We start from the raw sequence: 23751 nt of genomic DNA on the forward strand, positions 1-23751 counted from the left end.
GACAATAAATTAACCTCCATTTAAAAAAAAATCACTCCTTTCCCCCTTGAGAGTGGAGAGGTATTTCTGAAGTTGCTTTACTTTCTCTTCTAAAAGGACATGCACTTCAAGTTTAGAGAAGTCACTTGTCTTTTTGCCATGACTATCACACAGTTTATGTAGGCCATTGCTTAAGTTTCCCTGCTCTTAATACTTTGTAGAACAAGATCTTCAGTCTTCATGTTGTATTTGTTAATAGCTCTTGCTACTAGTCCTTGTTCTAATTAGTCATTTGCCCCTATTGGTCCATAAGTATGGACCACAGTCTCTGTCAGCCCTGGTAAAGTTTGTCATCTTGTCATCAGGGCTCAGCCCTTGGAGCCCCTGAATATATCCCTGGATATAAAAATAAGCCTTGAATCCTAACTTTGCTTCTGGTGACTTTGGAGAAGTCAGTTAACAATCATTTATTAAGCACTTACTATGTGCCAGGAGCTCTTCTAAGTACCAAAGTACCCCCCCCCAAAAAAAAGAGAAAAAACAACATGTAAATAACATGTAAGGTTTCATGCAGAATTACCTGTTGGGAGGATCGTGAAAAAAGAATACTGTAATCTTCAGGTGAAGTGAACTGGAGAGCAAATAGAATGGTAACTTGAGTTTATATTTCATTTTGGTACCTTGTCAGAAAGATACTTTGAAAAGTGATCTAATGATATAATTCAAGGCTTTTCATTTCTTCATATTAAGGCACCATACAAACATTATTTAACTCTCCCAGCAACCTCCTGAGGTCAGTGTTAATTATCCCAGTACACGGATGAGGAAACCCAGATGCATAGAGGTAAGTGATTTTGCTCAAGGCCAAAGAGTGTGTCAGTTGTAGGTAGAGCCAAAATTCAAAACTCTTACATACTGACCCGTTTCATACTATGTGACTCCGAAAACTCAACATTCCACCCCCACCCAAAAAAAAAAAAAACCCAACCAATTTTTTTAAGCACGATTGTGGAATTGATTTTGTTTTAAACAACAAATATTAGCCACTGATACCTTTATATGTGGGAGAGCTTCATGAGGACTCTCCATTTTGCCACACTGTTCATTCCTCGGGGATGGGGGAAGGGTAGCAGCTAATCTAGTCACATCGATAGCCTTCTCTTCTCTAGAATTATGCAGTGCTCCCATGCATATTTTCTTCAGACCAGACACGGCATTTTCCTCTCTGTTTGTTTTCTAACTCTGTGATTAACCCAACGCCTCTACTGTGCTTTTTAGCCATCAAGAAGAACTTAGTAGGTAATATGACACTGTTCCAATAGGAAGGGTGGGCTTTTTAGTCTAGAGAAGGTCCAAGATTTGGGATATATTCATTCTTTCCAGTGGCAATGCTGGACAGTACCAACAAAGTCAAAATTCCCTGAACTGTCTGACTATTCGTGTTATGACACAAACTGACACAGTAGTGTCAGTATACATGGGAAACACTGACAAAGCTGAAGAGCTGTGGTAGAATGGTCCTTCCACATCCCTCTTCCTTCCTGTCAGCCATGACTCTGCAGAGTGGCTTCTGCCTTAGGGTTGACTGCTTTGTGCCTGCGACTTTAAGGTGACCACAGACATATTCTTCTCCAATGGCAAGTATTTCTTTTTCCCCTTAAATGGTAGCATTCATTATACGACAGGATTTTCTTTAAGGGCTCAAAATGTACATTCCCGTTAAGATCTGGTACTTCCCTGTTCTCACCCCTGGTTGTGTGTTGTGCCTTCTGTCAGGCTTGTGGTCTCTCTCCAGAGGTCCTGGCACTGTATCACAGATTGAGTCTCTTGGCTTGTATTTTAATGGCATCCCGTTTTGAAGTGCAGATTAGTTGGGACTTTATTGAATTTTTCATAACACAGCTGCTGTTTCTATAGCCTAAGGCAAATTGCCAGCCCTTCTATTTTGAGTGCTGGTTGCCTTAACTGTATAAGTAGCTGCTCCCCCCCCTTCCCCCAAACCTGTTACCCTTGGCCCAGATGAATTCTCAGGCCTTGTACAGAATTCAGCATTACACATAGCAAAGGGATTGGATGTCCTGAAACTGTTGTTACATAATTGTGGATTGGCTTTCACCCATTCTGCATTACTTCCTCCTGTGACAGCATAATACAGACTGGCAACAGTAATTAGGTCTCAAAGAAGCAAATCACAGACCCCAAAAGACAGAGAACACTTGCAGCCCCTTAAATACATTATATGAAACCTCAATACCATTTCACTTGCAGCTTCATGGTACAATAACTTTATACAGGTGGCAGTTTTCTCTCTATGCAATTAATTTTAATTAAATGATGATACTTCTCCCTATAAGCACTCACATGCTTTCCCTCAGTCCTGCTTCATCAATCAAAGTTGTACCTTAGCATGTAACCCAGAAATCTGCCTGGTGCACAGAGGTCAAATAAAGAGTTTAGCCAGTCTTCATTTATTGATCATGGTGAGAGCCACAGCACTTAGTAAGCAGAAAGATTCTCCCATCTCCTTTGAACACCCAGTACCAGTGACAGCTCCTTCACAGCCACTTTTAGATTATAAATAAAATTAACCCTTCCTGTTTTTCCTATAAAATTCAGAGGAACAATAACAAAACAATAGGACTTGTAGTTGGAAGAGATTGGGTCCGTATCCTTCCCTCAGCACTCACTAGCTGTGTGAACATGAGCAAGTTATTTAACCTCTAAGCTTCAGTTTCCTCAACTGTAATATAGGGATATTATCTGTATAACCCACCTTGAAGAGTTGCTATGAATTTCAAGTGATACAATGCATCTTAAGTAGTTTGCAAACTTTAAAGCTTTATATGGGTGTTAGCTACATTATTAATAACCTAGACATCCTCCCCCTTGTGGATGTTTTCCAAGGAGATAACACATTTTACCCCTAAATTGTATTGTCATATGGTTTTCAAAGTTCTTTCATACTCAGAGACCATTTTATCCAGCACTGTGTGATAAAAAGGATAGGTACTGATATCTTCATTTTCCAGGTGAGGACACTTAGGCTCATATTTTCAAAGGTCACACAGATACTAGATGGAAGAGGCAGGACTAGGACTTTGGAAAACAGCAACATAAGAGGAAATGTCTGCACTACAGCCCCTGCCCCTAATGAGCATATAATCTAGTTAGCTGGGCACCTGAGCATAACAATTAGAAGACAATAAAACAAATAACTAAGTTCCAGGTTTTACATGACAGACACAAAGTGCTGTGAGAGAGCAAGAAGGTTCCGTGCTTAGCAGTGTCTGGCACATAGTAAATATTTAATAAATGCTTATTGATTGAAATGCTTGTTGAAGCAGGGAAAAGACTAGTGTGATTTGGTTCCATAAGGGATAGAGGAGGTTGGATTTTAACTAGGCCTGAAGGGATGATTCAGTTTAAAGACAGGCAAAGATATTATAGGTATAAACTATGCCATCTCTTTGGAAAATATCCACAAAGTAGGAGCACATATCATGTCTAGATTATTTAGCTAACGTTTATATAGAGATTTAAACTTTGCAGACTACTTAGAAATCAAGAAGGAAGTATATGTAAAACATTTTGTAAACCTTAAAGTACTATAAATGTCAGCTATTTATTACTCCAAATGGATGGAGGAGACTTAGTAGAGCAAAGGCTTTAAACTTTAATGGGACATATGTTAAATTATATATTTTCCATCAGGATTCCATCTTAGCATTGATGGGGGAAAAAAGAAATAGAGCAGGCAAGAAACCTGGGAAGGCTTCCTCCCCCCCAACTTAAAAGATATAGGATAATAATTCATAACTTAGTAACATCTCAGGGTGTCTCCAAATATCTCAGATTTCAATCCCAAATAAATTTAGATGAATAGATAATATATATCTCTTTAAGAGTGAAGTGAATCATCTTCCTTCCTTGTCTGCTTCCATCCCTGCCTTGCTCTTGCTTCCCTGCCAGCTACTCAGCCCATTTGAGCTCAGCCCAGGGCCTCCAGAAGCCCTTCCAGGTCAGGCATGAGAGACTGGAGGCCTGTGCAGCCAGCTGAGAATCACCATGATGGCAGGAATCTTGCTGTACAAGCCACCTCCATCCCTGCAACTTTCCTAGTTTCCTAGATCCTTGGCAGGCATCAAAAGAACTCCCAAGCTGTATTCCAGTCCTCATCTCAGAAGGCCCCTTCAGGGCCTCCCCCCTTGTCACTCCTCATAAAGATTCGGAACAACTAGTAAACACAGGCCAAGAACATGCTGGAAATACAGAAGAGGACAGCAGATGCCTTCAGGACTTCCAGTGCTGGGTAGAGGGCTTGTTGAGTTGAATTGAACAGGGCCCAACTGGTTGTGTTGTTGGTACACAAAGAACAACTTGAGTAAATCTGGGGAGAATTCTAGTGGAGGCGAGATTAGCCCCCATGCGTGTAAACCCTTCTTCCCTCCCACTGTCCATTGATGCCTGGAGGACAGGTACCTCCTGGCTCCAGAAAGCTCCCTCTCAGCCTGTCCCTCTGGAAAGGAGAGTGCCCTGAGTAGGCAGGGTTAGAAGCTATGGCCTCCTTGGTACTACTGGAACCTGAGGGAACTTTCAAATCTACATCTATTTGAAAATCCGCTTCCTTCACCCCAGAGAAAGTTGGCCCCTGACATCTAGGAAGGACTGTGGAAGAAGAAATTCTTTAAATGCCAAGTGGACTTAACTTTACAAAGCACAGCTCTGTACCTTGCATTGGGCAGCTAACTTTGACTTGGGCAAACTCCAGGAGGGCAGTAGAAATAGTAGAGTAGAAAACTTAGTGTGAAAATCCCAAAAAGGTACATACCTCTTTCTGGCAAAAGCCTCCTTCACAGTCCTCCTCTTCTGAAAGATTGCTGACTCATGCATGCCCCAACACCCAATTTCCATATTTCAAGGCCTAGCCTTGATGGCACTCCTAGAAGCTTCTCTGACTAGATCTGTTTGAAAAAACCCTCATTTCTCCTTCATCCTGCCACTACGAAAGATGGTCACTGGCATCCAAAAATGCTGTAGCAAAAAGGGAATCAAGTATAAAATAATCATTTCCAAAAGATGATAGGACTGACATTGTTTTGGAAATGACAGAATATTTTCCATCAGGCATTGCTTTCTGATATTCTGTGTACATACTTTGAGAATGCATCTAAATTTGTAATATTAAAAAAATCTGCTAATAAAACATTGTTTATTGGGGGGAGGGGGAGAATGACGTTAATCCAGCAGACTTTAAATTTTAAGTTTTCAAGGTTCTGTGCTAGGTACATTTCCATTTCCAAAGGAGAAAAAAAAGATGAAGGAAATGGGGTCTCTGCTCTCAAGGAAAAATATGAAAAATGAAAAGGAAGGGATTGTGTGGGGAAAGACAAGAGGAAGTCATAAAATCAAAAGGGAATAGAATGCACAATTCCGAAAGGGTCAGTAAACCCACAGCCTCATAGAATAATAATGACTAGAAGAATGGTTTAGAAAACCTTAAGAAATAGATTGAATGGTGACCATTTTCTGCCCCTCCCACCTCTTTCTGTCCCTTTCCCCCCTTCACTCCTGATCCTTCCTGCTAGATTTCTTAGCCACAAATGTCTCCCTCCCTCCTTCCCACTCTCCTTCCTTCCTTCTCTTCTTTCCTTGCTTCCTTCCATAGTTAGGTGGTGCCATAGATGGAGCCTAGAATCAGGAAGACTTAAGTTCAAATCTAGCCTCAGACACTTACTAAATGTGTGACCTTGTCTTCCTCAGTCTCCTCAACTGCAACATGGGGATAATTATGGCAACTACCTCACAGTGTTGTTGTGCAGATCAAATGAGAATACTTGTAAAGAACTTAGCAAGTGCCTAGCACATAATAGGTATTTGATAAATGCTGGTTTCTTTCCCCTCTCCCCCCCACCACCTTTTCTGTTTCAGATAGGACTTCTTAGAAAAGCAACATTATATGTAGTAGAAAGAGCTCTAGGTTTGTAAAATTTGAGAGAAGCCTGGGTTTGAATTTTTGTTATTGTTTCAGTCATGTCTGACTCTTCATTGTTGGAGTGGTTTGCCATTTCCTTCTCCAGCTCATTTTACAGATGAGGAAACTGAGGCAAACAGGGTTAGGTGACTTGCCCAAGTTCACACAGTTAGTGTCTAAGGCCAGATTTGAACTCAGAAAAATGAGTCTTCCTGATGGCAGGTCTAGCCCTCTATCTACCTAGCTGCCCCCAGGTGTGAATCCTGCTTATAATATTTAATGTGACCATGAGCAAGTTGCTTAATTTTTCTGAGCCTTAGTCTCATCATTTGAGTGAGTACTCAGAAGTTTGAGGTGAAAAATCAAATAAGTTAATCTATTGTAAAACTCTGTAAACCTTAAAACACTACATAGATCTTTTTGTCATCATCCGTAGTCTATCCATCCATCATCCATTATACCTGTTAGGATAGTTTAATGAGTCTCTACTTTTCCCCAGCAATTAGCCAATGTAGGGTTTCATCAGATTAGGAGAAGACAAGGAGGAAACGTCCCATTATTCTAAGGGAGTCCACTAGGCTTCCTCCTTGGCTTTCAGGAAGGTAAATCATATCATCACAATTGACCTGTGCACTCATAAGAGAGGCACAACATCTGATAGTTACTGCCTTTTCCAAATTCAGATTGCCTGCCATCAAACTTAAGACTTCATCAAGCTCTGCCCAGTTTAATCAAAAGTAGAAGGAATCAAATGGCCTTAAGATGTGGATTTTACTAAACCATCAAAAATAGTGCATTTGAGCCTCTGAATATTTGACCTTTAACTTCATCACCTTGTATCTCCTTCCAAGGACTCTTGAAAGTTTGTTCACATATACACAATCACACATGGAGCTTTAATTTTTAACAATGACAATGGATTTCTCTGCCTTAGTACATCAGTAAGATGAAATGTTTAATTTTAGAGTAGTTGATATGCTTCGGATTTGTCTTTTCAGACGTGTTGGTAAATGAGGCAGATTGCACAATACTTATATGTTTATTTAGTACTTTTAAGGATCACAACTTTCTTTTCAGCATCTCTATGAGGTAGATAGGGCAAGCGACTTACCTTGAGTCACATGGCTATCAAGCATACCACCCAGGAAAAAACCTCTGATCTTCAGGTTCCCAGTCTAGCATTCCTTCAGCTATGCCACAAATGTTCCATTGTTTGAAGCTTTTATGATTGTTAAATTTACTCTCTCAGGGTGCAGAGAACACCTCCTGGAAGATGCAAAACCCGAATCCATCAGTGACACACCCGACCTGGCCCTGCCACCTGAAATGCCTATCTTAATTGATTTCCACGCACTGAAAGATATCCTGGGGCCACCGATGTATGAAATGGAGGTGACTGTTCTTGTTTCTCTATTTATCCTAAGATGGTATAATCGAGCTATTGCTTATTGTTTTGAAATTTGGATGTGGAATTGAGATGGTAGTAGTCATTTCTGTTTTGTTTGTTTTATAGTTAAGATCTGTTTTCCATGTGGCACAAAAGTGGTATCAGAGTGTTCCTTTACTATAATCTAGTCTGCGTTGCTTTTTTTTCCCCCCACCATCTAATTCCACTTTGAGAGGAAAACTACAAATTTTCCCTAGTGTAACAGGTCTCCTTTTTTGCACATCTTTATTCTTGGTGTATATTTGCTTTAAATGTAGGATTTCTTAGGATTGAGGGAAAAGCTAGTACGAGATAATTGCTTGAAAATGAGCACCAGAGATCACTGCCCATTCAGTCCTAGATTCCTTCTTTCAGGATGCTGTTCTTCTATTGTTGTTGTTTCCTTTCAGCTCAAGCTAGTGTCTATGTCTCCACCCATTTCCTTTCTTTCCTACATCACACAAACGTCATACCCCATGAACTCCCGGACCATGGCAAAGCTAGAAAGGTGATGAGAACTTGAGGGAGGAAGTTGCTTAAAATAGGTGTCTGCGACTGAGGTAGACTTCCTTAATACATTTTATTCTGTTTTTGTATTTAGCTAAGCCACTAGGAAAACTTCTCAGGGAAAAGTGTTAATATTAGTAGGGTTTTTTTGGGAACATCTTTATTCAGAAGTACAAGGCAGCCATCACCTCGTTTATGACACAAAGGTACATTTCAACACAAGGTGAGTGGCAGAAAATAATATTCCTTATCAGACATTTGGATTGACTACAAATGGAAATTGTTTGACATGGGTCACACTGGGAATAGGGCAGCCTTATCTCATGCTCCCTTTTATGGAAATGAGTTTATATTTGTATAGAGTTTCAGTTCATAAATAAAGATTGTTGTCTTGGGCAGTAGGTATGATGGAGAGCAGAATCTGTCAGAATCATTTGGGGCTGCTGTTAGGACTTATAGTGCCTTTAAAGTAGGGTTTCTTAAGAGTTTTTAAGGCCTTAAGATAACATAATCAACTTAAACATGTAAGCAAAGATAAAACCTTGGGGTTCTGGGCATTGAGCTTCTTACTTTAGGAAATTCTGCTTTCTTGCTCTGAAAGATTATGAAGCCCTAAAAATGGTTTGGTGAAGAAGATGATAAACTGTGACTGTGCAGTGTCAGTGGGACCACTTTAATCCATTTAATCAATTTAATTCCAGCAAAAGTACATTCTAGCAGTTTGCTGAGAATAATTAGATTAGACAGGGCAACACAAGAATAGTCCGTATTACTAATGTGGAAGAGTGGAAAGACCACTGAATTTGGAGTCAAAGGCCCTGAGTTTGAATCCCAGGCTTTGCCACTGTCCTTCCTGTGGCCTCAGGCCATCAGTCACTTCACTGGTTTAGATGAAGGGATTAAATTAGATGACCTTGGCACTTCCAGCTCTAATCCATGATTGTAGGGTAGACATGCACTTTAAACTTCCTCCAAACTTTTTTATTGGTATTATTTTTGGAGGCAGTCTGAAATTCTTGGAGCTATGACAAAGAAAAAAAGCAAAGGGGAATAGATTAGAAATTTTACAAGCACAGTTTAACAGTTCTAAATATTTAATGCCCAATGAAGGAATTCCGTTTCACTTTGCTTATGGAGTTTTTGCTCTGTGTGCAAATCAGCCCTATTATACTTACATGAATCTGGAGGGTAGTTTGATAATATACCACAAAACCTTGTTACCCTTTCCAGATTTCCTCATTGAGCTCAACAGCTTAGGCCTCAGAAGACATAACTTTTGATCTTCTCCAAGCTTGCAGAGGAGGTCATGTTCTAGGGGTTTCTCTAAACTGTCTAGGTAATCTGGTCATTAATAATGGCCATTAGCCCTAACTCACCTCTCACTGCTCTATGTTTCTCAAGATTCCCCATCTCTATAAAAAGGATATACTTCTTATACTCTCTACAAAGGTGTTGTAAGAAAAGCACTGCAAAAATCTAAGCTATGGTTGGGAAGCTGAAATATTAAGTCCTGTTTCCCTGCCTCCCCCATAGTTAGGTTTAGGGGGAAAATGCCAGGTGGGTAAAATACCATATTTAATGCTTTCCAAAAAATTTGGTCAAATGTGTGCTAAACTCCTACTCTATATGCAAGGCATAGGTGGGGATGTGGCATAGAGGATACAGTGCTAGCCGTGGAGTCAGGAAGACCCGAGCACATATCCTGCCCCTAGCTTTCATTAGAGCAAATCACTCGCTGTCTTCATCTATAAAATGGGAATAATAACCATGGTACCTCACTCAATCATTGTGAGGCTTAAATGAGAAAAGATTAAGATAAAACACTTTGAAAATCTTGAAGAGCTATATAAATGACAATTACTGTTTCTTCCCTATGCCAGTGAAATCACAGATCTTTCTGTTTCTTTCCTATGCTGATGAAATCGCAGATCTTTCTTGAATTCATGTATATATTCAAGGCACTGTCAGTAGCTACCAGGAATATAAAAAGAGATATGTTGCCTTCTCTCTAAGATTCAACAAAGAGAAATTTATAACAATTAGCTGCATGGATCCATCTTATCTAGCTAAGAGTACTTTTAAAGGTGTCTAATGTATTAGTGAGCTACACCACCCCCACCCCTACCCCTCTCTCCACACACACACATCCACCTTATTGTCAGGTTGAATTTCCCAAATGATCAAGGTCAGATGGGTTCTTGACACTTGTGTACCTGTGATGCAAGTTTAGAGAAAATGCCATATAGGTTAATTTCAACACAAAGACAGCTCCAAATTAGAATAGTTATCTCTGACTTTGGGGAAGTCTTACTATGGTTGGAAGTTATAAAAGAGGCCTAGAACAACAAATAAATATTTTTAGTTTTTCCCACATAAATTTCTTCAGTTTTCTGTCTCAGAAAACCATTGTAGCCAGGAGTATCTGTTGTGGTATCTGGTTTTCTGGCCCCTCCCAAATCAGTATTATATTTTTGCTTGCATTTCTTGATTGCATTCAGATTTTAGAAATCATCCATGCCATACTGAGACACCAGCAAACCCTTAAACTGTACCCCCTGCCCTGGAGACAGACAGAGAGACAGACAAACAGATGCATATGCACACACGCGCACACACACACACACACAGAGTGCTGGTATCATGTTTGTTAGAAGTATAAAATGCCTCTACTTTGTAAACAAGGAGAGTTAACCCTAGTTAACCCAGGTGTATCAATTGATGCAAAAAATATTATAATTTTACTTTGAAATAAAAAATTTCATCCTCCTATTTTCTTTGCCTTATAGATTAAAAGAATACACTGTGTCAGTTGACACAGCTTGGTCCTGGAAGGTCTTCTTAAATTTCAACCTGATATAGTTAGAGATCAGGCATTAGCTCTCCCTTCCAACTTTGTTGGTATCTATTTTAAGGAAAGTTTGAAGTAATTTCCCCTGTCTGTAGTCTTAATATATCTGATTCATTATGTAGGAGATTCAATAGAGTTCATTTTTTTGTGGGTGACCCATTGCAACCTATTTTCAGTTTAGAATCTGCTGTAATTTTGGCATTAACCTATCTCTAACAGTAAATTAACTTAAAGGGAATTTCTCTTTTGTTGAGAAGTGCATGGGGAAGTCATTTTATAGATGATGCTTCTGTTTTAGAACTTTAGAAGGAATGTTGGTTTGGTAATTTCAAAGAAGTATCTTTCTAAAAATTGCGAGAAAGTCTAAAAAGCAAATGAAAAAACCTGTCCCACGCTCATTAGGCCATATATTATACAGCAAAAGAGAAGAAAAACAAAGGCTATTTTTAAGGATAATCACTTGGTTTCATTTAGTCTTTTCTTAGAGAAGTCAAAGCATCAAGCCAGTACAGCCAATGACATTTTGAAAACTTAAGAGTGAATAAGATGGATCTATGTCACTTAACTTTCAGTGACACCAAAGGAAGCTATTAAAGAAATGAGCATAAACCATATGAAGTGTCCCCAAGAATCACAGCATCTGAAATTAGGAAGGGCATAATGATACTGTAGAGAAGGGACTGTTCTTATTCAGTATTTATTCCAGCCCTGGCTCTGATGCCTGCCAGAATGTATCTGATCGTTAATGGGGGTGCTATAAGGAGCACTGCCTCGGAACTATGCTACCGCTTGTCTGACTTTGTGCAACTTACTTAACTTCTTCAGGGCCCAGTTTCTTCATCTGTAAAAGCAGGGGATTGATCAAGATCATTTTTAAGTTCCTTCTTACTCTAAATCCTGTGATTGTATTTAATAAGTCTTTTAACCTTTGTGAAGTCCTTTGACTTTTGCTTCAGTTTCCTCATTTATAAAAGGGCATGTGAGGGCTGTTCTCAGAAGAGTGCTTTGTAAACCTTAGAATGTTATATATCAGGTTTTTTTTATTATATAAAAATGAATAGTTATTATATAAAAATGAATTTTTTTTTAAAAAAATAACACAAACCCCCTATCTTACATAGATCAAACACAGTCACTCATCCAAGACAACACTGATGGTATGTAATTGGTCTGACTGAAAGCTATCTTTCATGGTTATTGCCTATTAGATTGTGCATGTTGTACACATTTCTGCGCATTTAAACATTTTCTTAAGAGATTTACTGATCCAATCCAACAGGCATTTATGTGACAATAATGTGATGATAATAGATTGGCAGAGCACCCATCACTGGAACACAGAATGGAGCCTGCTGCATTTGTACACTATTGTGAATCAGATATTCAGAAACAAACAGACAAAAACCTGACCATTTGTGAAGCCATGATTATCGATTATTCAGTATTCTGCCATCTTGTGATATGGTTACTTCAGTGGATACTATGGCTACAACAGAAACATCCAACTGTCTCAAAACATGTGTAACTGTGATTTAAATATTATTGAGTATTATGTACAAACTGGCCAGAAAACTTGTGTTGTCTCAGCAGTTTATAATTGTGCCATTTGAGTCTGTTTAAAAAAACAAACAAACAAACCCACTGCATCATCTATGTTATGAAACATGGCAAAAATCCTTCTTTCTTATCATAGGTCTGATGTAATCAGTAAGAAATGTCAGGCTAGCCTTAGAGAAAGGCAGAAAAGATTTGTTATTTTAAGCTAAATGGGCTTCATAAAAGGCCAGTCTGAATTTGAGAAGTAAACATGAATTCAAACAAGCACTTACTAAGCACCTGTACTGTTTCAGACACTGTTGGGTGCTGAAGATAAAGACAAAAAAAAAAGTTCTTAGAATTTTAAAAGAAATGCAGCTGTCCCTTTTAGTGTATGTTTATGTGTATGTTACACATGCCTGTATTGCATATGTATATTACATTTACACATAAACACAATACATGTAGTAACTCGATGTCTTACCTAGCAATCTGGCTCTTAGGGGATCTAAGAGTTGTTCAGTAAATGAGAATTGTGTGAAACTGGCAAATGACTTTCTTAAACTCTTCATGCTTGAAAAATTTTATTCTCAAGTACTTTAAACTTCCTCTGTAATCATTTCACATGAGTCATAGTGTTAGCGCTGAAAGGAATGGTCAAAATAATATAATCCAATCCCTTTACAGATGTGGAAACTGAGGCCCATAAAGGTTGAGTCAGTCAACTAGCATTTATTAAACACCTCCTATGAGCGAGGCACTGTGCTAAGCTCTGGGGATAAAAAGAAAGGCAAAAGACAGTCCCTGCTTTCAAGGAGTTCATAATCTAATGGATGAGACAACATGCAAACAACCAGGTACAGACAAGATACACACACATATACACATGCATATATATATATATATACATACATACACACAGGATAAATTGGGGGTAATATCAGAGAGAAGGCATTAAGATTAAGGATTAGGAAAAGCTTCTGGCAGAAAGCGAGACCTTAGCTGAAACTTGATAGAAGCCAGGAGGTAGAGGCGAGTTGGGAGATAGAGCATAGTGTCACTGCATCAGAGAACCATGGAGGAGAGCTGAGGTGAAAAGTAGGAAGGGATTAGGTTATAAAAGGCTTTGAAAGATAAAAAGAACATTCTAAATCTTACGCTAAAGGTGATAGTTACTGGAGTTTATTGAATAGGAGAATGATGTAGGTTCCTAAAACCTACATTTTAGGAAGATAATTCAGCTTGATAACTGAGTAGAAGGTGGATTGGAGTGAAGAGAGATTCTGAGTCAGGAAAAACAAACCAGCAGGTGTTTTCAGATAATCCAGGTGGGTGGTGATGGAGGACTACACCAGAATGCTGGCCGTGTTAGAAAAGAGAAGGGGGCATATTTAAGAGCTATTAAGAAGGTAGAAATGACAAGACTTGACTACTGATTGGATATGGAAGGTGAGAGAGTGTGTGGAGTTGAGGATGACATCTAGGTTGGGAGGGTGACTTGGGAGGATAATGGTACCCCCAAAAGTAATAGTGAAGTTAGGAAGAGGGGAAGGGTTAGGGAGGAGTGAGTTAATAAGTTCAGTTTTGGACATGTTGAGTTTAAAGTGTACTTGGGATAATCAGCTCAAGATGTCTAAAAGGCAGTTCCAGTTTGAGATTTCTAAAAGGTAATCAGAAATGCAAGATCAGAGACAGGAGAGAGGTTGGCGCTATACAAGTAGATAGGAGAATCATCTGCATATAAGTGATAGTTGAAACCATGGGAACTGATATCACTAAGTGAAATAGTATAGAGGGAAAAGAGAAAAGGATGCAGGACAGAGCCTTGGGGGAACCTTCATTGGATGTGATATGGATGAAAACCCAGAGATTTGCCCAAGGTCATACAGTCTAGTTAAAGGCAGAGCAAGGACCTTGAAGTCATGTCTTTTTCCTATAAATATTTGACAAATGAATGATTCTCTGCTACTTTTTGTTCTGTAAAGCCATCTATAAACAAAGAGTTTTTTCAGAAAAAGTAAATTGCTTGTCACAAATTTCAGAATAATGATTTATACCTAGAGTTATTTGCTCAAATAATCCTGAAATACCATATTGCTTGATGGCCCAGTAAATTTTCATTCTCAAACTGAGGCCTACTACAGCTGTAAAAGATCTTATCCTAAGCTACAAGTCTGAACTATTCTTCACTTTACAATTAAAATGTAGCAATAGGAGTGCCATTATATGATTCCAAAAATGGAAGAAAAGGGAGTGATCAAAAAATGGACTAACTAATGAGTAATATCCAAATGAAAACATTTGGTATTGGTCAATATGGAAGATTCTTAACTAGCTATGGAAACTGTTTTGTATACAGGTTACTTGTATACAGGTTACTATAAATTAAGTGGACAAGTATAGATTTTTTAAATAGATGGATTATGTCAATTAGCAGGAAATATTACAAAATAATACATGACTTCATAGAATAGAGGAGATGCCTCTTCTGATCTGAGTCAGAAAGATATGGGTTCAAGTTCTGCCTTTACAACATCCTGGCTGTGTGACCCTGGAGAAATAAGGTAACTTCTCGGAACCCATGGCACTGAAACCTATTTGAGGATCTCAGGTTCAGAGCTGATGCTGATCTGCACTAGTTAGTAGGGAAGTTTGCTCACCTAGAGTTGCTTACCCAGTGAAATTCCATGTAAGTGATTTAACAGTAGTAGAAAACTGCCAACAAGACTTGTTACTTGTTCTTTTGACATCTTGAATGAAGGAAGCAGATATCCAAGTAAATGCTGTATTGTTAGGTTCTTCTAAAAGATCACAATGTCCTCAATATAAAAGTCAAAGTGCCTCCTGTATTTAAAGGTGCTTCTCTTCAATTACTGAGTATCTTAATCAGTACTATCATGTATAATTTTGACAAGTGAGTTCCATGTCTTAATTGTATGTTCTGATTTTTTTCTTCTATAATTTCTACTTAGTTTAACTATTAGAAAAAAGTAAGGTTTTCATTACACATTAGGGGAGCAGTCATATGTACTATTTCTTCATTTGGGGTTCTCTTTTCCTTGTCTCTCCCACATCTTTTAGTCTATAGAGTAAGTTATTGAACATTCTGTAGAATAGGGCCATTTACACTAGTCAGATACTTTGAGCTGAACTAGTCAACCACCCTCGGTTTTCAGATACAAAGTATGTGTCCTAGGCTCACTTTGAAGATTTGTTAGTTTTTATAACCTAGCTCTATCTAGTTTACTTACCCTTAAAAGAGGACAAAGATTCACCACTTGGGATCTATAGAGTTTTCAAGTTTAAAAAGGTGGGAAATCATATCATAGAAACCCCATTTCGGATGAAGAAATCTATGATGCTATAAACTAGTTTTTCTCTGCTACTACTTCTAAAAATGTGAAAGTTGAACTTTAGAGAGGATCTGTTACAGCTCCTGGTAGGCCTCAAAAGTAAATCAGATAGGAAGCAGGAAATTCTAGATTATACAGTACAGAGGATTTGCTGTGCCCAAGCTCCCCTTGTTTCACATTCTATTAAGCATAGGGCCTACAATATCCAAGATGAACACTTCTTAAATACTTTTGTTATATAATAGGGTTTGTTCCTCTTCATGAAACCAGTGTACATGAAATAAGTCAGGCTTTGGAGTAACAGTGAGGGGATATGCAAAATAATACTGACACTTGAGTAGTGAGAAGGGTAGGTTTGTTCCTTGATAACCAGGGCAGGTGTTAATACCTCTGGGCCCACACAATCCTTAAAACCAGAATTATTCATACTTGGTTTCTTAAAGCTTAAGGTAATGTGTGCCTTTGACAAATGACAACAAGGAAATTAAGTTACCATTGGTAGAAAGCCAAAAAGGTAAGCAGTAAATGTGAGGTGTGCCAACAGCCTTTTAGATGTTAGTAGTTAAAATTCTTTTGGGGGGGAGGGAAGGGGAACACAAAGCTTTACCTGAAAAGACTTGTTGCCTTATAACGTACTTGTTAGTCAGAAGCCTAAAAATAAGTTGGTGCTTATTTATAGTCCTTTAGAAGTGGTGTTAAGTACAACTCTGGTGTGCTTTGTTTTGTTTTTTTAAGGTATCTGAGCGTTTGAGTCAGCCAGGGGTTGCAATAGGCTTAGTCTGGAGTCCATTAGGTGGGGAGATCATGTTTGTGGAAGCAAGTCGAATGGATGGTGAAGGTCAGTTAACATTGACTGGACAGCTGGGAGATGTCATGAAGGAGTCTGCACACCTCGCTATCAGTTGGCTGCGCAGCAATGCAAAGAAATATCACCTGACTAATGGTATGTTACCCTTAAAGAGCAGTGGTATATAGTTCAGTGTTAGAGCTATACTAATTTTTTTTTTTTGGTGAGTCAGTTGAGGTTAAGTGACTTGGCCAGAGTCACACAGCTAGCGAGTGTTGTGTCTGAGGCCGCATTTGAACTCAGGTCCTCCTGACTCCAGGGCTGGTGCTCTATCCACTGTGCCACCTAACTACCCCTGGATCTATAATATTAACTATCCAGATGAGATGTTTTCTTAGATTGTCTTTCCCCAAAATTCCTTCACCAAGGTTAAAATAAGTTTGAGATATTTTATTGTGAAAACATTAAGTAGGTCACTTATAACTGAGCTTTGAGTCTCCACTAGTGGTGATAGATTTCTTCTTAAATAAGCTATACTACTTTACTACTTCTGTAATGATACAGTGATTAGCAAGGAATAATTTTGAAAAATACAAACACATATAGGAGTTGATTAACTTATTTTTAGTATAGAAACATGACTACTAAAAAGGATACAAAATGTAAGTTCTCATCCCCCCTCCTCAGATTTTTTTGTACGGATTATTGCATAGCTGGAAAACTCAGAAGACAATGTTATTTGTAAAAATAAGTATCAACTTGGTTAGGCTCATTTGAGGTTTCTAAGGGCTTTTGGACCCAACATAGCAATATACTAAAATGATTTTAAAAGACTAACAGGAAGTGAAAGCCGTAAGGACAAAGACCAAGAAAAATACAGGTTTTGATTTTCTATTTAAATTTTTTTTTCTTCTTTAATAATAGCTTCTGGAAGTTTTGATCTGCTTGACAACACAGACATCCATCTGCACTTCCCAGCTGGAGCTGTCACAAAAGATGGACCATCTGCTGGAGTTACTATAGTAACCTGCCTTGCCTCACTTTTTAGTGGGCGGCTGGTGCGTTCAGATGTAGCCATGACTGGAGAAATTACACTGAGAGGTCTTGTTCTTCCAGTAAGTAGCAAGAGGAAACCCATTTGCATTGATTCAAATTTAGAGTTTTCTCAATTTCCCCATGGAACTACCTAGGTGTATTGGGTTTGTCATCTTTACCCTCACTGCCATGCCAGAAGAATTTTTTTTTTTACATAATTCATTCAACAAACATTTATTATGCATGAAGCACTGGGAATATTTGGAGGGGGAGCCTCTTCCTTCAAGAAGCTTATTTTCTGCAAGAAAGAAACATCTACACAAAATACGGAATAAGGAATACATGTCGTAAAAGAAAAACAATGTAATTTGAAAGGGAAAGGCTTCATGTAGGAGGGTGGTCCTTGGAATGTTGTGTATGGAGAACAATAAATAGCCTAGTTTGACTAGAACAGAGTAGGAAAGGGGGGAAATATAAAAATCAACCTTGAAAGATGGGTTGGAGCTAGATTATAAAAGGCTTTAAAAGCCAAAGAGATTAATTTGTATTTTATTGTAAAGGCTTGTGGGAACCACTGGAGTTTCTTAAGCAGGAAAGTAACATGATTAGGTCTGTGTTTTAGGAATATCAATTTAGTAACTTTTTGGAAGATGGAAAAGGGAGAGATTAGAATCAGTTAAACCAACTGGAAAATTATTGTAATAGTCCAGATGAAAAGTAGCAAGGCCATGAAAGTGGTTATGTGAGTAGAAAAGAGGAATGATATGAGAGATATTGTAGAGATAGAATCAACCAAACATGGCAACTGATTGAAGAACCTGAGTGACTGAAGTGGTACCCTTGACTGAAATAAGGAATGTTGTGAGGGAAGGCAGGGGAGGGGAAATAGCATCATTTGTATTTATGTATAATATGAGAGGCTTACAGAAGATACCTTATGTCTTATAGGCAGTTGGTAATATAGGACTCAGGAGATTGTAGATGAATATGTAGATCTGGGAATCATCTGCATAGACATGATATTTGAACTTATAGGTGTAGAGAAAAAAAGGAACAGGACCTAGGACAGCACCTTTGGATACTCATGGTTAAAAAATTGGGACCTGAAGATGAACTAGCAAAGACAACTTAAAAAGAATGAAGAGACATGAGGAGAACCAGGAGAAAGCATTCACAAAAATCTAGGACAGAAAGACCATGTAGGAGTAAAGGGTTTGGTCACTGTCAAAGGTGCAACAGGGTCATGAAGGATGAGGAATCAAAAAATCATAAGATTTACCAATTAAGAGATAATTAGTAACCTTAGAACAGATTCAGTTAAATGAAGTTTGAGATGTGGAAGAAATGAGGGTAGACTGATTTTTCTAAGTTTGGCAGTCAAAGAGGAGAGAAGATAACTTGAGGGGTCAAGTGAAAGTATTTTTACTGGTTGGGGGAGAACTGAGCATGTTTTTATAGATGATAGGGAGGGGGAATAATTGAGGGGAAAAGCTAATGGAAGAGACAACAGGGGATGAGGTCAAGGAGACAGCTTATACCAAATGGCTTGTTTGCTTAAGTAGGAGGTTAAGGACTTTTGCTGAGGAGAAGTAGGAGATAGGAAGTTTGAAAAGACAGGGTTTGAAACAGCAGGTGTCAGGAAGAATAAAATCAGTGTCATAAACATGAGGGCCCAGTGGAAATTAGGTAACAGGTTTGTAATGTGATTTCTTCTAACACTGTTCAGCAGCATGTAAGTAGGAATGAAAAAACTGCTTAATTTTAATGGGGTTTACAAAGAGAAGAGCAGTGATAAAGGGGAGCTAGAGTTTTGAGAGTTAGTATAGCACATAGTTGAACTGGTTACAAGGTCAAGATTATGGAGGAAGAAAATCTTGCCATTTAAGCTTTTTTGGTGGTTTTGTGAGAAAATGAACAAGAGGAATAGCTAAAGTGAGCACTGCATTAATTTTACATCACAAGTAAGGGTAAAGAATACAGAGGCAGGTAGGTAGCACAGTAGATAGAGCACCAGGCCTGCCTGGAGTTAGGCACACCAGTGTTCAAATCCAGCCTCAAACATTTGTTAGCTGTGTGACCCTGGGCAAGTCACTTAAACCTGTTTGCCTCAGTTCCTCATTTGGAAAATGAGCTGGAGAAAAAAAATAGCAAACCGCTCTAGTATCTTTGTCAAGAAAACGCCACACAGGATCATGAAGTGAACATGACTGAAATGGATAACCAACAACAGGATAAAGAATAGGTTTAGGATTGAAGCAGAGATATGGGATAGGTGGTTATAGTCAGAGGAATATTAATTTTTAACCTTGAAAGTAGAAATAGGATCTGTTCATTAGAGTTTTGGCTGTGGAGTCAAAGACATGGATCCAAATTTTTGCCTACATTTACTACTTCATGTCCTTGGGCACATGATTTAGTCTCCTTTGGCCTTAGTTTCTTAATACGCAAAATGGGGGCATTGGAGTAGAGGGTCTCTGAGGTTCTATTATCCTTGTGTAGCTGAATTTTGGTACTACAGATTATAGGAGTTGGATGATGATGAACTGTCAAGAGTTCAAGAAGACATAAACCTGAATTGTTGTTGTTCATCCTTTGTTCTTGAAGAGGACCAATGGTATCATGAGGGTGATGTCTTGACTTGTACATGAATTGGATTGGATTGAAGTCAGGCAGAGCCAGGCAATGTCGTAAGCCTCACTTTCTTCTCCAGTCATTTAAGTCCAGTGGCCAGACAAAAGTCAAGACAACTGGCGATGGCCAGGGATGCAATGGATGGAACCTCCACAGAGTAAATGCTGCTGAATGATTTTGATAGAGGAAGGGTGGGGCAAAGCATGTTCCTTTTTCTCCCTCCTGGCCCAGCATGATAGTACACAAAAGAAAGTACATAGGGTAGTTAAAAAGATAGCCACAAATACATGCAGTATTTGTTTAAAGAAAGGAAGAAGTCTAAGATGAAGGAAAATTTGTTAATGACAGGACAAAGATAAAGGGAGGGCAAAGGTGGATAGGATCCTGGGAAGAAGGGTAAATCTGAGCGGATATGGAGATGAGAAAGCAGGAAGCATATGGAGGTGTCAGGGAGGGTCACCTGACCACCTAATGACTGTGTCTCCAGGATGAAGAGAGGAACAGGTAGGAATGATGATAAATAAGTTTTTCTCCAGACAAACCAACATTTGGGCAAACTATTGTAGGTAGACTCTCCAAGGACAAATTTTACATAGCAGCATCTGAGACCCTAATTTATCTCAACATTGTTGCATCTTCATGCAAACAAAACTTTTAGCCAAGTTTTAAAATTGTTGATGCAGTCCTCACCTTTCCAGACCTGTTTAGAAAAATCTTCCATTTGCCACAAATATACACACATCAAATACATTGTTACATAGCCAGAAGCTGTAAAATCACCATTATTAAATATGAAATCCTGTGACTTTCTAGATTTTAATTATCATCTAGTGTAAGATTTATATAAAATAGTAATGGCTCTTACAATCTAATACGAAGAATTTGAGAGGAGTTGGGGGATTCTGATCCTGTGTGGTTACTATCTAGGTTATACCATAGAACCAGAATGCCCAAGTTCAGATCCCAGCCCTTCATGTATTGCTTGTATGACCTTAAGCAAGTTACTTTACCTCTCTAGGCCTCCTCAGTTTATTTTTCTGTAAAATGAGGTTAAACTAAATATGATTTAAGGTCATTTCCATTTTTAAGTCCTTGGGACTTTAAATAAATTCATTAACATACACAATTTCAGTTGGCAATTTAGTCCAACCAGTATCTGATAGAAGAATCCCTTCTCCAGCAACATCCCAGACAAGATGCCGTCTAACTTACTTGTATGTAGCTCTTGTTGTGGGGGAGTTCTTCTTTTATCCTGCACCTAAACTTGCCTAATGTAACTTTCCTGCATTGTTCTTAGTTCTGCCTTGAAGGGCTGAACACAAATATAATCCCCTTTTTTATTGATACACCTTCAAATATTTTGAAGACATCTATATCACCACAAATCCTTTCCTTCCTGGGCTAAATATTATCCTTAGGTCTATCAGTCTTTATACTACATGAATTAGGGGCCTTTAATGTTTTTGATGGTTTTTCAGCTGTTTTTAAAATTAACTTACACAAGTTATCATAACAGAATCTGATTAAGTTTTTGGATGTTCTACACTTTGACTAAACATGAATTCTCATACTATAACTCAAAATGCCAACGTTGACCTTCATTCATGTTCCACTTCATTATGTGGAAAGACACTGAATTGTAAAATGTAAGATCCTACAGGGCAGGAACTGGTTTTTTTCTTTATGTCCCTAGTGCCTAACATTTTTCCTTCCTTCCTATCCTCCTTCTCTCCCTCCTCCCCCTGTCCATATAAGGAATCATATCCTTTACCTGTGGGTGCTCCACCCAAAGGATATAAATGTTAGCAAGATATCTTGGAGTTTTACAGGCTAGATTTCTTTTTTATGGACCATGCCTTAAACCCGTATCATTCTGGCTTCTCGTCCGTTGGTCAACAGTAGGTCCCACCCCAAGCCTCACTGGGTCATTGTTTGGTTCTGATGGCGCAGAGTGAATGTAAATAGCAATTGTTTCTGTTTTGGCCAGAAACATAAGGGTCTTCCCCTCCTAGATTTTTTTTTTTTTGACTACATGAAAGAGGCCATTCTTTGCCTCATTTTTTCCCAGCCTTAATCACTTAATAGGTGTTGCCTCAGACAATCTGAGACCTAGGAAAGATCTTAACTTAAGAAGGCCAAGGTCTCCCCAGTGCATCCCGGGCCATCTCCAGTTATCCTGATCTATATCTGGCCACTGGACCCAGATGGCTCAGGAGAAGAGAGCGAGGCTGGTGACTTTATACTGTCCCGCCTCACTTAATTCACTTGCAAGTCACACCATCACCTTCCTGATACCATGGTCCTCTTTGAGAACAGAAGGACCAACAACAGCCAAACACATAGTAGATGCTTAATAAAATATCTGTTGAATCAAATTAATTTGTTTTCTGAAAGCATAGTTCTGTATTTATATAAAGTCATACAGCCATGAATTGACTATATCTTTTTAAATCAACTAAATATCACTTTTACAACTCTTTACTAAATTTTTTATATATGAAGTTTACTGCAAATTGTACTATCATTCTATAAAACTTAAATGACATTTTGTCACAACTGCCAAAACCCATGAAGTTGTATACCTAATCCCTATATAATTTTAAAATCATATAATTTTATACATTGTAACAAAGTTATAATCTTCAAGACTTTGGGTTTTCCACAGACTGTTTACTTCCCCTTACTCTGCACTAGCTTCTTGCTATGACATACCTTAAGACAGTAAAATAAGAATAATTTTCACTTCAGAAACCTACTTTGTAAGATCCCTCAAGTTACTGTTTGTAGTTAGCTCCATTTCTATAGTTTTTTTTTCAAATGGTTTTCCCACTTAACTCCATACCTTTATTATACATAATACTATATATAATTGAATATTCCAAAATATCTGAATTCCATGGAAGGTCAGGTATTAGGTGTCATTGATGAGGAAAACTTACCTTATTACCTCAACAACTTTCTTTTCTCCATTATGTTAGGTAGGTGGAATTAAAGACAAAGTCCTAGCAGCACACAGAGCTGGACTGAAACGAATCATCATTCCACAGAGAAATGAAAAAGATCTTGAAGAGATTCCAAGCAATGTGCGCCAGGATTTGACTTTTATCACAGCAACCTGCCTAGATGAAGTTCTGAATGCAGCTTTTGATGGAGGTTTTTCAGTCAAAACTAGGCTTGGTCTCATGAATAGTAAACTTTAAGCAGATTGACCAAAACTTCAAGTTTTTTAAGTTTAAAAACAGGAATGAAGTACCAAAATTAAACTTTCTAATCACTTTCTGGGGGTATACTGCTTGCTTGCTGATTGATCACTAATGAGTGGATCATATTTAATTACAATAGTAATTAATGAGATGTGATTGTATTAGCTAACATGTAAGCAGATGGTTATTTAATAAACTAATATTAATCTGTATCAGACTTTATTGTAATATGGGTTTAATTAGCATGATTTTATTTTCAATTCTAGTTTTAAAAAAATTTAGTTGACTGATAATAGAACTGTCATCAAGAGCCCTACAATACCTCAGTTTCAGTCCTTTCTCTGATACAATCTAGACCTTGTGACTTTGGGCACGTCATTTAACCCCTTTCCAATGTTCTAGGACGCTTTCTAAGACAAAGTTAGAAGTATTGCCTGAAGTGATAGAATGGAGCTCCCTCTATCAATTAAATCAC

General features: G+C 38.3%; 1 protein-coding gene across 1 annotated transcript in view; it reads left to right on the forward strand.

Moving 5' to 3' along the window:
- The window catches only part of LONP2 (lon peptidase 2, peroxisomal), a 116411-nt gene extending 92918 nt beyond the window's left edge, over positions 1-23493 (forward strand). The window contains exons 12-15 of the mRNA XM_027867581.1: positions 7200-7342; positions 16356-16563; positions 17332-17522; positions 23052-23493. Coding sequence (XP_027723382.1) covers positions 7200-7342; positions 16356-16563; positions 17332-17522; positions 23052-23273 — 764 coding nt within the window. The 3' untranslated portion in view covers positions 23274-23493. The remainder of the gene's footprint in view (positions 1-7199; positions 7343-16355; positions 16564-17331; positions 17523-23051) is intronic.
- The last annotated feature ends 258 nt before the right edge of the window (positions 23494-23751 follow it).

Source organism: Vombatus ursinus, unplaced genomic scaffold (assembly GCF_900497805.2).
Source record: "Vombatus ursinus unplaced genomic scaffold, bare-nosed wombat genome assembly UNPS02014786.1, whole genome shotgun sequence".
NCBI classification, from domain to species: domain Eukaryota; kingdom Metazoa; phylum Chordata; class Mammalia; order Diprotodontia; family Vombatidae; genus Vombatus; species Vombatus ursinus.